This window comes from Ammospiza caudacuta, chromosome 3 (genome assembly GCF_027887145.1).
Source record: "Ammospiza caudacuta isolate bAmmCau1 chromosome 3, bAmmCau1.pri, whole genome shotgun sequence".
Taxonomy (NCBI): Eukaryota; Metazoa; Chordata; class Aves; order Passeriformes; family Passerellidae; genus Ammospiza; species Ammospiza caudacuta.
Window position 1 is genome coordinate 116,019,237 of NC_080595.1, and position 14,151 is coordinate 116,033,387.

Sequence of the window (14,151 nt, forward strand, 5' to 3'; positions counted from 1 at the left end):
CTTCAAATACTGAAAAACAACCTGAATTGACTTGTCCAAACTGTTAAATCTTTCCCTCAAAAATTGTTTGGAGATGCCTAAAAAAGAGATTTCTGTCCCAAAATGGGAATCTAGCCCTGGCAGTGGTGGAGTCCCCATCCCTGGAGAGATTTAAAAGCCTTGTGCAGGTGGCATTTGGGGACATGGGGCAGTGGTGGCCTTGGCAGTGCTGGGGATGCTTGGATGGTCTTAAGGTGTTTTTTCCAACCTTAGCAATTTTATGTGGGAAGTGGTTCTTCATCTCCCAAATCCCCCTCACCTTGAGTATCCAGGATTTTCCTGAGCTGTTGCTGATCTAGGGGGAACCTCCATAACCACCATGGATCTGCCACTGAGAGCCTCTCTAAATTCCTGCCTGAAATCCTTTATTCCTTTGGCTTCTACAACATTCTGAGGCACTGGATTCCTCCATTAAATCAAAATTATCTTCATTTTCACGTTTAACTGTTACCTGTAAACTTTCCTGAGTGCTCCCTGCTTGTTATTGTGAGACACAAAATTTATTTTCTTCTCTCTTTCCCTCTGAGGAAAGTATTGAACAGCTGTGAAATTTTGGGACCAGATGATACAACACATCCAAAAGGAGGAAGGGTGAATTAGACCCAGTGAACCTCTGCAATCCATCATTAACATCTGAATTAATTTTTCCCCAGGAGCACACATTAATAGGCTCAGACAACTCTCAAGATATCCAGCTGTGTGGAATGGGAATTCTTCCTGAGCACTGCATTATAGACATCACCCCAGAAGGCCAAGTTATGCTGACCCCTCAAAAAAATACCAGGTGAAGGAATAAAATGCAGCCACAGTTGTTTGATACTTGTCATTTTATCCAATATTTTATGATTAATGGTGCACAGAGATACTTGGAAAACAAACTTCTTGATCTCCTTCGTAGTAGGAAAAATTCTGCTTTTACATTTTAATTGTCACCTGTTCCTCTGTCAACTCATGTTCCATTCCAGTGGGATTTCTCTCAGGGAGGGTGTTTGCAGCCCAAATTTTTAAAGAGGAGATGAGTAAATTGCATGTGCTTTCAGTAAGTAGATACTCACTGATTTGCAGCTGTGTAGATGTAACTCCTATCAAAATTTGAATTAATTTTCTAGGAGATCTGTTGATATGCAAAGAGCTGCTGAAGCATTTGTTGCTTTATTCAATTAAGTAGCTCTACTTGAGAAGCAGCTGGCATATTCAGATTGATCACAAAATGACATGCAGAGTCAGCATCTCCAATAACTTATTGTTAATACACAAAATTCAAACTTTGCACATTTACCCTGATTTGTGGCTGATCCTGCTTGGAGCAGATTGGACTGGGTGACAACCTGAGATTCCCTTCAAATTTGAGTTATCCCACAATCCTATTTTCAAACTTAATCTGGCTCAGAAATAAAAGTGATTTCTGATTTTTTAATTAGTGTCTTTAAGCTGTTCATGTAGCAAAGGTGTCTATTGCCTTATTCAAATATTTCTATTTTGTGTCTGTATTTCAGAGCAGTGTGCAAGTGGTTTTTTCTAGTGACTTTGTTTTCTCAGGCTGCTCATTTTTAAGCCCTAATTTTACTCCCCAGACTGATATTACTACAGCTGTAGTAATATCTGTCTAAATGTACTGAACTTCATGAGCTTAGGAGGTCAAAAGAAGGTGAATTTGAGCAAAATAATCCCAGAAAATTCACTGATCTACCCAGTGAAACAGCGCTGGGTAGGTCAGTGAATATTTGAGCAAAAGATGCTGAATATTGAGCAAAATATTCCCAGAAAATTCACTGATCTACACAGTGAAACAGCACTAGATAGATCAGTGAATTTTCTGGGAATGTTTTGCCTGTTTGCAATCCCTAAATCTCTTCTCCTACCTTTACTTGTTGCAGTAATGAAAGTAATACTGGGAGGGGGAAAAATGAAGCTTCATATAAATATATTTACTTTAGATTTTTGCCTTTTCCCAGGACATTTGTAAACGGCTCTGCTGTCGTGTGTCCCATCCAGCTCCACCATGGAGACAGAATCCTGTGGGGAAACAACCACTTCTTCAGGTAACAGAAGTTATTCCAGGAATTGTAAATTGGCACCCACTTTGTTTTGATTTAAAGTACAAGGAGAGATGAGGATTATAAAAGCAATACTGATGCTAGACTGGTTTTTAATGCTAGATGTTATTACTGTGCTCTCTGTCCCCTGTAGTCCCAGCCATATCTGTGACCTTCCTGTATCAGACAGGATCACTGGTAGATGTTTTCTGTTCATGACTGTGCTTTGAAACCCTCTGAAATACCTCAAAAATCAGTGGATTTGAATGATAATCTAAAATGTCGTTGCTTTATTTCATGCTTAAAAGGAGAACCCACATAAAAAAGTGAGCTATCACTTCATTATTGCCTCTAAATTATTTGGATGTGGAATGACTAAAAAATGTCATGATTATCTAAACTGTGTTATTGGTAGCATGAGGTACTTAATTATGAGAATGTAGAATGGATTAATTAGTTTACCTTCTGCTCCTGCTTTTGCCCTGAGGAAAATTACACCCACGGGAGATCAATAAAGTTTGAAAGGAAAAAAAAATCTTCTGATTTCAAGGCTTTGCTGAATTTTAACAATATTTGAAAGCAACCCTGTGTTTCAGATCTGAGCAATTTAATAATCCTCTAAAAATTTTCCCCTTATTTAAAGGCTGAATTTGCCCAAGAAGAAAAAGAAGGCAGATCATGAGGAAGAGGAGCGGGACAACTCCATGAAGTGCAGCAACAGTGTGGAGCAGCTGGATATAGATGGAGACAATTCCAGTGAGGTGTCCAGTGAGATTAACTTCAGCTATGAGTATGCCCAGATGGAAGTCACCATGAAGGCTCTTGGTAGTAATGGTAAGGAGCCCCAAAAATTATTTGGGAATGTTTACAAAATATGAGAATAACCACAGACTTTTTCCTTTATAACTTCCTTTTGGAGAATTTTTCTTGTGAATGATTCATCACAGTCATTTTTGTGCTTGAGGAGGGAAAAATAACCATGGCAGACTGTTTGGTTTGGCAGTTCTTGCAGAGGGGAAAGCCAGAAGTGGAATGCTGCTGGAACTGCAGTCTCAAATCAAAGTGTTTTCACTTGGCTGTTTATTTTTCTTGTGTTATGTCTCACTCAGGCATTAACTGCAGTGATTTCTGTCTCTGAAACCATGTTTTTGAGTTTTTGTGGTCTCATGTAGCTGTCTCAGAATGACATTATTTTGGGAAACAGGAAGACTTTTCTTTTTTTTTTTTTCCCTAACTTGGGCTTTCCCTTTTCTTAATTCTCTTAAATCATCTGCCTTGTAAACATTTGTTTTGCTTCAGAACTCAGCAGCACTTTTTAAATGCACACTGCAATAAAACCAGAATCTCTCTTTTTACCTGATACCTGCGCTCACACCATACATCCAGGACAATCCTCAGCATGAATTTCACTACAGTACTTTCTTTATTCTCGAACTCTGCCCAGACCCAATGCAGTCAATCCTGCAAAGCCTGGAGCAGCAGCACGAGGAGGAGAAGAGATCTGCCCTGGAGAGGCAGAGGCTGATGTACGAGCACGAGCTGGAGCAGCTGCGGCGCCGGCTCTCGCCCGAGAAGCAGCATTTCCGCAGCATGGACAGGTTCTCCTTCCACTCCCCCAGTGCCCAGCAGCGCCTCAGGCAGTGGGCAGAGGAGAGGTGGGTACCCCCCTGGGGCCACCAGGGGCGTTCTGTCGAATTTCTGCAGCAAATCTGGTAAAATTGTCGTTGTGCTGCAATTGCGGTGGATTTCTGCGAGGACTCGTGTGGGGGCTTGGGGAGGACGTGGCCAAAATGTTTATCTGAAGATCACAGAAGGGACATCAAAGACCATCAGGTTCCACCCCTGCCATGAGGAGGACACTTTCCACTATCCCAGTTTGCTCCAAGCCCCATCCAACCTGGCCTTGAACACCTCCAGAATAACCAGACCTACAGTGGTAGAAAATATGAGCAAATAATGAGTTCCTAATAGAAGCTCTATCCTGATGAGCAGCAAATTTGGCTAAAAATGTGATTGGGTGAAATTTTGAGGTTTATATGTGAGTTTGTTCTTTCATGGGTCATGCATGACTCAGCTGCTGGAAAGTTTTTCCTCTTGACACAGATCCAGCTGTCTGACCTGGGCAGGTTCTGGCAGGCAAATAAAAAAAAGGGAGTAAGAGGATGATACAAATAATTTTAATTCAAATAATCAAAAAAGCCATCTAATAACCACAGAGGGGTCACTGTCCACTCTACCTCTTCCTGGGTGATGGCACTGGGGTTGTTTACTTCAGCCCCTAAATAATCTTTTCCACTCTTGCTGTCAAAAAGAGCAGCTGCAGGAGGAAGATGAAATCCTAAATAAATGAGTGTGGTAAAGATATTGTCATGAAAAATACAGATAGAAAAGCAACTTTGGAATTAAAAATTATTTCAGCCAGCCTGACAAGGTGCTAGCTGTGTGCCTGGGATGTTTTGTAGCACCAGATTCCTGGGCTGCACAGTTGCCACTTTTTCTCACACTTGCCAGGAAAACCAGTGAGCAAGTGGCTCGTGTCTGAATAAACCTTTCTCTGTAACATGGAACATCCACATCTGTGATGGGAAAACTCTGGAATGAGCCACACAAAAGCTGCCGGTTGAGTAGATGCATGGAGAAGTCTCCAAAGCCAGCAGCATCCTAATTTTCATATTGCTAAATTCATACAGATGGGGGGAGGATTTTTCCAGTTAAAATGTAATTTCATTAGCCTGATTTTTTGTATTAAAAATACAAATTATAAAAATATAATGATAAAATCATTTTGGTGTGAAGGGACCTGAAAGTCCTTCCAGTGCCACCCCCTGCCATGGGCAGGGACACCTTCCACTATCCCACGTTGCTCCAAGCCCCATCCAGCCTGGCCTCGGACACTTCCAGGGATCCAGGAGCAGCCACAGCTTCTCTGGGCACCCTGTGCCAGGGCCTCACCATCCTCACAGCCAAAAATTCCTTCCCAATATCCCATCCATCCCTGCCCTCTGGCAGTGGGAAGCCATGCCCTGTGTCCTGTCCCTCCATCCCTTGTCCCAAGTCCCTCTCCAGCAGTGCCTAGACCTTTGCACAAGTTCTGCTGAAGTCCGGGGCTTGTGAGCATGAGGTTGCTCCTGGGTTTTCTGGAGGGGCTCACCTGTCCAATATTTGTAGCAGCCCCACTTTAATGTCACCTGTCCCTTCCCTCTTTAATCCTCACCCACAAGCTCTCAGTTGCCTCCTCATCCATTTATTTTGCTTTTCATGAACCTCATGATTTCCCCTGTCTCCCCATTCCCGTTGTTCCAGGGAAGAAATGCTGACCCACAGCCTGAGGAAGCTGCGAGAGCAGATTGTTAAAGCCAATCTGTACGTGAGGGAAGCCAATTTTATTGGAGAGGAACTGGACAAGAGGACAGAGTACAAAGTGACCCTCCAGATCCCAGCTTCAAGCCTTAATGCCAACAGCAAGGTACAGTCACCCTGACTGAATTAAATGGTTGTTTAGTAAGTTTGTCCCTCAGTGTTCAGATTTCTTTTACTCTGATTCTAATGGTTGAGTTAGTTTTTCACTAATGTGCATTAAATACATCTCTGCTACATCCTTATCTTATTTTATACCATGAAAATCTTACCATGTCCCTTAAAAGATAAATATTTGGGTGCAAGACCTTTCCCCTGGTGTTGAAGCTCCCACTTGCTGCTGTTGCAGAGTGACAAAGTCTCTGCAGGTTGGGTAACATCTGTTGCAAGTGTTTACCATCCCTTTATGGACATTTGACTTTGCATCATCCCAGTGAGCTGTGAAAATTCTGCCATCCCCATTATGGAGGGAGGAACTGGAGCAGAGAGGATTTAAATTATTTGTTCCTAGACATCGTAGAAATTTTGGAAGGAGGGATCTGAACCCAGACTTCTGTGTCTCAGGCTGACAACTAAAGCTGGTGTAATTTCTTGAAGCCAAATCAGTATTTTGGTGATACTCAGACTGTCTTTAGTACGACAGATGGATTTTATTCCAGGATTATAATTGTTGTCAGTTGTTTTAGAAGTTTTTCTCGCAGTCTTCTAGAGAAGACACATCCAGAGACAGGATGATAAAGGGGGTTAAGTGTCTGCACTAGTTGAAAGTTGCAGGCATTGGTAATTTTAGCTGGAGCTCCAGGCCTGCTCTAACTTGAGGGTATTTGTGAAATACTTAAATGTTCCCATTTCTAACACTTATGCAAGGTGAAAATCCATGGAAACCAGTGCCTGTAGCTGTGATTACACTGTCCAGTTAAAATGAGCACCAATACACTGTGACAGCTGAACTCAGAGCCTGTCACACTTGGATTTGGCTGCTCAAGCCAGAATAAAAAAAAAAAAAAAGAACAGGCTTTTCCCAAAGATATTCTCAAGTTTGTGTTAGTTTTAAACTCTTTTTTCACTGTTTTGACAGTAATTCCTTCTTGGCATCCCTTTAATTGTTTCACAGAGAGGTGCAATTCTCAGTGAGCCTGCAATCCAGGTGAGGAGGAAAGGGAAAGGCAAACAGATCTGGTCACTGGAAAAGCTGGAAAATCGACTGGTAGATATGAGGGACCTTTACCAGGAGTGGAAAGACTGTGAGGAAGACAATCCAGTAAGTAAAAAGTCCTCCTGTAATTGCATTCCTGTTACATTTTCAGAAGGATTGTTTGGTGGAGGTGGGGAGGGAATATGCAAAGAGCTGAGTTTCCCTGAGGTTTTGCTTTTCCTAGTCCTGAATTGATGCTCAGCATTTAATTAACCCTTATCTTGTCACTCTGATCCCTGCCTGCATGCATAGTTTGGTGAGGGAATGGAGCACATAATAGGAGGTTGCAGATGACACAACAGCAGTTAATGTTCAGGAATCTGGCAAAGTTAAGGAGGACTTGCTCAGGACAGGCCTTATCCAAAATAAAATTAATTTCCAATCTTCTTGATCTAATCTGGCCTCTTGCTTGAGTCCCTTTTTCTTTCACTGGGCTGGTTGTGCAACACTTTGAGAAGTGTTTCCTGGGAGGTTTGGATTCCTGACAGACTCTGGATTTGCTTGCAGGTGATGAGAGCTTATTTCAGGAGAGCTGATCCCTTCTATGACGAGCAGGAGAACCACAGCCTTATTGGAGTAGCCAATGTTTTCCTTGAGTGCCTGTTCTATGATGTGAAGCTTCAATATGCTGTTCCAATCATCAATCAGAAGGGAGAGGTTTGTCGTTCTTTAAAATCTAAAATTAAAAATCATTCTTTAATTACAGCCTGTGGATCTCACTACCAGCATGGAGTAGATAATTTCCACTTTCATGTGCTCAAGGTCTTTCCTAACAGTGTGGAATTGTGTAAATCCCGTAATATTTTACTACAGTTTTCAGACAGTTCTCAATCCCAGCAAGGTGATTGTGAAAGGAGAAAGCTTCCAGAGGGAAATAGCCCAAAATAAGTCCTTAGGATGAGCTATAGCTCCATTGGTTTCACTGCCTGCCATCAAGAAAATAGGTTCTTAAATATATTCTGGAAGAACAACTTCAAAGGCAGCAGAGCACACCAGGCACCATTCTCTGTGCTCTGCATCAAGTGTGCCCTTTGCAGACCCTCCAGAGACTGGTTTGAAGGTGAAATTGTTCCCTCAGTCACCCCAGTGTCTGATTTCTTTATGATTTTTGCAACAAAGGCTTTTTGATCCTTGCTCCACAGCGTTCTTCACTTGGTGCAACAAATGCAGAGTGCAGAAAGGAATAAAGTGTTGGCTGCTTACAGCCTGGGAGGGGGTGAGCCTGTCACTGTTTTCTGGCATCACATAACTCTGACTCATGCCCTGCCAGGTTTCAGGCCGTCTCCACGTGGAAGTTGTTCGAGTGAGCGGGGAAATCGATGACAGGCTGGTGGGAGGTGAGGACAGCCCTGACTACTCCAATGAAAATGACATCCCAGAGAGAAAACTTGTCTGCAGGGTGAGTTCCAGGTGTCTCCCAACCTCTGAGCAGCCTTTTCTCTTCCCATCCTGAGTTCAGAAAGAAATCCTTGGCTTCTGGACATTGGATGTCTTCTCTTTGTAACCTTATTTTGTTTCTGGAATGGCTGAAGTAACACAAGATAATTAGTTGGGGTTTGTTCCTTTCATTAATATGCCAAAGGCTCGCCCCAGGAATTTTATTGGAATCCAGAGAAGGTCTTTGTATTAGGATTGGCACTTCAATATCCAATTCAAGAATATCTTGCAGAATCAAGAATGACTGCAGAATCCAGTCAAGAGATGGGAGATAAACTCCCATCATTCTAGGAATCATTGCCTCTTAATATTTCTGTTTCTCTCAATATTTCTTTCTCTGAATATTAAATATTTTGTAAAATACGTACAGTGTGTTTTAACTGTATGTTAAATATTATAATATTATAACATATTAATATTAAGATATTTTATTTATTAATATAATATTACTATTATAATATTAATACTACAATAACTGTATGTTAATGTGTACTGTGTGTGTTAACAGCTTTTATTACTGTTAGATTTAAGAAGAAAATTAATAGGAAGTATTTACTAGCAGTGATCGTAAAACTACAAGCTACAGGTAAGAAAAGAAAGGCAAAAAACATTAGAGGGTCTGGTCCCCAGCCTTGCTGACTTCTGGACAATATGAACAGTTTGGGAGAAATTGTGTTCTTTTCCCCCCACTTTTTATCCTGTCCCATAGAGCTCCAGTGCTTACAAGCAGGATGGGGCATTTTTGGCAAAAAATACTCCTGCCTAATCCTGAGGGTCATACTGCAGAAGTCCAACTCATTTGGTCTTAATTTGACAAATGGAGAATAAAAGTTTATTAAATATATGGTGAATATCATGGCTTTGTTTAGATCAGAATGAGAATTCACAACATTTTGTTTCTATTTGGCATTGATTTGATGAGAGGACAGGTTAATTTTGCTTTCTTTGGGGTTCATTTTAGGTTATTTCCAGCATCACAGAATAAGAACAAGTAGTATCTTAAACCCAAGATTTTTGGAGCATAAAGGAGCCACTGGAAAAATGAGATTTTTATTGTATTCCTCTTCAGTTGCAATGGGTTTGGTGCATTTCACCAATAAAAATGAGCAGAATGTCCCTTCCAGGAAATATGAGCCTGGTGACATCTAGTGACTGTCCTCAGCTGCTGCACTCCAAACATTGTCTCCAATGAGTATCAGTGCAGAAATTTTATTTTGCTAAATTGTTTTTGGTTTGCTGTTCTTATTTTTTTATTTATGTTCTTAATTTTTTTATCCTTTGCAGTGGAGCATTGTTCTGCTAGGTGATGTTTTTAATTCCGTGCCTGATGAATAAGCGCTTTTCATTTCTTTCTCACCTCCTTTCCAGATTAAAATACTTCAGGCTACAGGTTTGCCACAGCACCTGTCCAACTTTGTGTTCTGCAAATACACATTCTGGGATCAAGTGGAGCCAGTTGTTGTTGCACCTGAGGTGGATCCTTCCCAGTCTTCCGTCAGCAAGGAGCCACGGTGCATGGTTGTCTTTGACCACTGCAATGTAATTTCTTTTTCTGTTTTATTCATTAAACTGTAAGGCAGGCAAAAAAAAAAAAAAAAACTGTTTTAGTTTGTGTAGCAGTTTTATCTGCCTCTTTTCTCACATTTTATTTCATGATGCTCTAATACCATTTTTAATTTCATTATGTTGATACACTAATTTTTTTTTTAATAGGAATTCAAATGTCTTCAGAGTCCATTTAAGTTTGATTCTTCTGCACTGTTCATTTGTCCAAAAATCACTGAAGGTGAAGTGGGTTAATAAAGAAAAACATGACTTCATCTGAGAAACTAATATTGGAATTTATCCACAGTAAAATTCACCTGTGGATGAGGGATATTTATCTGACGTTACATGATGTCATTAACTGAGGTGATCACTCTAAACTCTGATGAAATGAATAGAAATGTCCCAATTCTGGGACGTGGGGCTGCTGTAGATGCTGAAGTTGGGTTGTTAGAGGTCAGAACAGACTATTTAGGACAGACTCTTTCTTCCCACTGGCTTTGGAGCAGCTGAGCATTTTATAGAGACACCTACAGTCAGCTGGATGAATCTCAGCCAAATCACCCCAGCTGTCATCATGTTCTATCACTTCTTATCACACTGGGCAATTTATTCCTCTTCCCATTTGTGAAATGGATGTAACACCTTCTGATGAGTTTTGATTTTCTGATTCTGAAGCATTGCAGCATATGCTTTGATTTTTTTCTGAGCCATTGGCTCAGGGCTTGCAACAGCCTGTGGTCATTTTCCAGCTCCTTATAGACTTTAATCTTTGGAAAATCACATTCCTTTGACCGGCCTCCTGATTTTACAAACTGATCCAACAATTCCTTTCCCCTGGATTGTGTCTTGGGAACCAGGGGGATTTTAATTTTACTAAATGCTTTTATTAAAGTCTGGGCAGTAAAATCTCCCAGCCTGAGTCGTGTAGTCACGCTTACCAACTGATTTGTCCCTTCCAGGAGGTTTCTGTGAATATTTCTGAAGACTTCATGGAACATCTTTATGATGGTGCTTTGGCCATTGAAGTTTATGGGCACAAGCAGAGTGGGGACCGAAAAAACCCAGCCCTGTGGGATTTGGGAATAATTCAAGCCAAAACACGCAGCCTTCGGGACAGGTACGTGTGGGAAATGAATCTCTGGTTTGGAGTTTGGGAAAAATCACCACCTGAGGTGCTCAGTTTTGAAGCAGGTTTGGGGTAAAGAGTCAGATTTTGAACTGAAGGCCTCTGGATGACTCCAATTCATTCCTGGCTATGAAATGCCATCCCTGTAATGCTGCCACTGGAAAAGTTTTATTCCTTATTACTTCAATTTGGATAAATATGCAATATTATGGTAGTTCAGACTGCAGGGAGGTGCTTTTTGTTTGCTGGCACCATTTGTTGTCCCCAAAGCAATCTTGTAGTAGCATTTTCTTAAATATGAGTTGTTTTGCCTCTTCAATCAGAAGGCAGCTCTGCACCTTAATTTATTGGCAGTTACTTCTCTTTTTACTTGCAGCTTAAGCTTATATTAATTATTAAGCTGCATGTAAGGAAATTTAAAATAAAAGCCAGGGAAATATGGCAAAGAGGAAAAGGGTGCTCTAAAATAGTGGGTTATGTTTGGCAGCTAAGTAGTGAGCACCTCTATCCTTTTTAATTTTGAAGTTCTACAAAAATGGCTGCTTCTTATTAAGCTCTGGAAAGAGTTGAAGAGAAGGCAGTGATATGAAGGAGGTCAGGAAAGTGCTCTGAATTTTGATAGCTTGTGAGACAATGTCATATTTCATTCCTCTGTCTTCCATCTCAGCCTGATTGCCCTGACAACACTGAGCTTCTGTGGCAGGAGTTGAGACCAGAGCTTAAATGTGGAATTGGGCTTTGTATTGGAATCAGGAAAAGGCTTATTTCTGATGTTTGACTAAAATAGCTGCCAGGAAAATTTAGAAGCTCTGCACAGCTGCTACCTGTGTGCTCACAAATGGTGCATTTATTGCAGCAGTTGTTGCTACTTCAGTCTGCACTGTAAGCTCAGTATTTTGATATTTTAATTCCTTTTTGGGGGGAAAAAAAAACCAAAACATCCAAAGAGAAGAAACAACCCAGTCCATGACTTGTTCTGCAGGTGGAGTGAGGTGACGCGCAAAGTGGAGCTGTGGGTGCAGATCCTGGAGCTCAATGAGAACGGGGAGTACTGCCCAGTGGAGGTGACCCCTGCCAAGGACGTCAGCACAGGAGGCATCTTCCAGCTCAGACAGGTGAGGTGGCACAGACAGGGCTCCAACTGTGCTAAAAACACCTGGAGAGCTTTGCTTTGGGTGGCCAAGGTGTCCAAGAAGGTGTCAAGCTTTGGTGCAAAATTGTGGGAAACAGATGGAAAGCAGGAGACTCAGCATAAAGGTGATCAGAGCCCTCCCTGTAACCTCTTTGCTCTGTCCTGTGCCAGCAGCTGGCAGAAGGGACATCAGTCTCCACTGAACTTCATTATTTTTTAATGAGGTCCAAGAGTTCTCTTTTATTTGATCCTTCCAGCCAAGCACTCCTTTGTTCAGGAGGCAGAATGGGAGGCATCTTCCAGCTCAGACAGGTGAGGTGGCACTGGCAGGGTTCCAGCTCTGCCAAAAACATCTGGAGAGCTTTACTTTGGGTGACCAAGGAAGTGTCAAGCTTAAGTGCAAAATGTGATGTTGTGGAAAACAGATGTAAAGTGGGAGACAGAGCACTCAGCTTACCTGTTACCTTTTTGCTGTGTCCTGTGCCAGCACCTGGCAAGAGGGACATCAGTCTCCACTGAACTTCATCACTTTTTAAAGAAGTCCAAGAGTTCTCTTTTATTTGATCCTTCCAGTGAAACAATCCTTTATTCAGGAGACATCTTCCAGCTCAGACAGGTGAGGGTTCCAGCTGCGCCAAAAACACCTGGGGAGCTTTGCTTTGGGTGGCCAAGGAAGTGTCAAGCTTAGGTGCAAAATGTGATGTTGTGGAAAACAGATGGAAAGCAGGAGACCGAGCAAAACTCATCTTAAAGGTGATGAAAGTCCTCCCTGTAACCTGTTTGCTCTGTCCTGTGCCCTGTCCTGTGCCAGCAGCTGGCAGAAGGGACATCAGTCTCCACTGAACTTCATCACTTTTTAAAGAGGTCCAAGAATTCTCTTTTATTTGATCCTTCCAGTGAAACAATCCTTTATTCAGGAGACATCTTCCAGCTCAGACAGGTGAGGGTTCCAGCTGTGCAAAAAACACCTGGAGAGCTTTGCTTTGGGTGGCCAAGGTGTCCAAGGAAGTGTCAAGCTTAGGTGCAAAATGTGATGTTGTGGAAAACAGAAGTAAAGCAGGAGACTCAGCTTAAAGGTGATCAGAGCACTCCTTGTTACCTTTTTCTCTGTCCTGTACCAGTACCTGGCAGAAGGGACCTCAGTCTCCATTGAACGTCATCATTTTTTAAAGAGGTCCAAGAGTTCTCTTATATTTGATCCTTCCAGCCAAACACTCCTTTGTTGTTTGAATTCTACCTGCTTTAAATTGTTAATGCTTAACTGAGCAGCTCACATTTTTGAAATGATGAGCTAGTGATAAGCTGCTGCCCAAAGAACACCAGGAATCAGTAAAAGTTAGATACAGGCTGCTCCTCTGACCTCACCAACTCCTTTGATTTTTATTTTAATTTTCTTTTTTTTTTTTTTTTTTTTTTTTTTACCTTTTTTCCCCTTACAGTTTTTGTAAAGAGCAGATGCTTTGCTGCGCTGATACCATCAGTGAATCAGAATTTTCAGCCAAGGAGAGCAGAGCCAGAAAAAGTTCACTGAAATTCCAGTAGCTCACCAAACTGGACTATTTGCTCTCCCCTTTTATAGGTGGGAAGAAGATCCCATTTTCTACCTTCAAAAGTATTAAATATAAAATCATATGAGGTTATGTTTGAAAACCCTTGAGAAAAATAAACTGGGGAGCTGCTGAATGCTGAACTTTTATTTTTCTCTGTAAATTCATAAATTGCAACAGGAAGGGGATCTCTTAACCACTGGGTCATTGGGATTGCAGCACTTTGTTCTTCCCAAAAAAAAAATTAATTCTGCTTGCCAATGGCTGCCAGTAGAGGTCTCTCTGGAATTAAACTTTCAAACTTTCAGCACTTTATATTCTTTTTTTTTTTAAACAAGCATTTCAAATTGTTCTTTTTTGGCCAGGGGCAATCTCGACGAATCCAGGTTGAAGTGAAATCTGTGCAGGAATCTGGGACCTTGCCACTGATGGAGGAATCCATATTATCTGTTGGTGTTGGCTGTGTTCAAATAAAACATGTCAAGTCACAAAATTATCAGGTAAAACTCTGAATAGTTATTGTCAGCTATTTCCAGGAGCTGGAAAGCATCAAAGGAATAATTTCCCATGGCAAAAATAACATTTTTAAGATGTTTTGTGTCTCTTCTGGTTCTGGTTGGGGTTCTTTCCTATCTTTGAAAGCAGCACAGCCTCAACACACTCAAAGAAGAAAAGAAAATGCAGATATTCCTAAAATACATTAGGAGTTTTTTGTGTAGATTTTACTTCAAATA

The 14,151-nt window shown here is 41.4% G+C and overlaps 1 protein-coding gene across 1 annotated transcript in view; it reads left to right on the forward strand.

Annotated features, from left to right (window-relative positions):
• KIF13B (kinesin family member 13B) overlaps positions 1–14,151 on the forward strand; it is a 125,589-nt gene that overhangs the window by 72,560 nt on the left and 38,878 nt on the right. The window contains exons 14-25 of the mRNA XM_058801254.1: positions 693–823; positions 1,995–2,081; positions 2,719–2,909; positions 3,520–3,730; positions 5,379–5,541; positions 6,547–6,693; positions 7,135–7,284; positions 7,898–8,026; positions 9,433–9,603; positions 10,572–10,729; positions 11,721–11,853; positions 13,783–13,917. Of these exons, the coding sequence (XP_058657237.1) occupies positions 693–823; positions 1,995–2,081; positions 2,719–2,909; positions 3,520–3,730; positions 5,379–5,541; positions 6,547–6,693; positions 7,135–7,284; positions 7,898–8,026; positions 9,433–9,603; positions 10,572–10,729; positions 11,721–11,853; positions 13,783–13,917 (1,806 nt within the window). The remainder of the gene's footprint in view (positions 1–692; positions 824–1,994; positions 2,082–2,718; positions 2,910–3,519; positions 3,731–5,378; positions 5,542–6,546; positions 6,694–7,134; positions 7,285–7,897; positions 8,027–9,432; positions 9,604–10,571; positions 10,730–11,720; positions 11,854–13,782; positions 13,918–14,151) is intronic.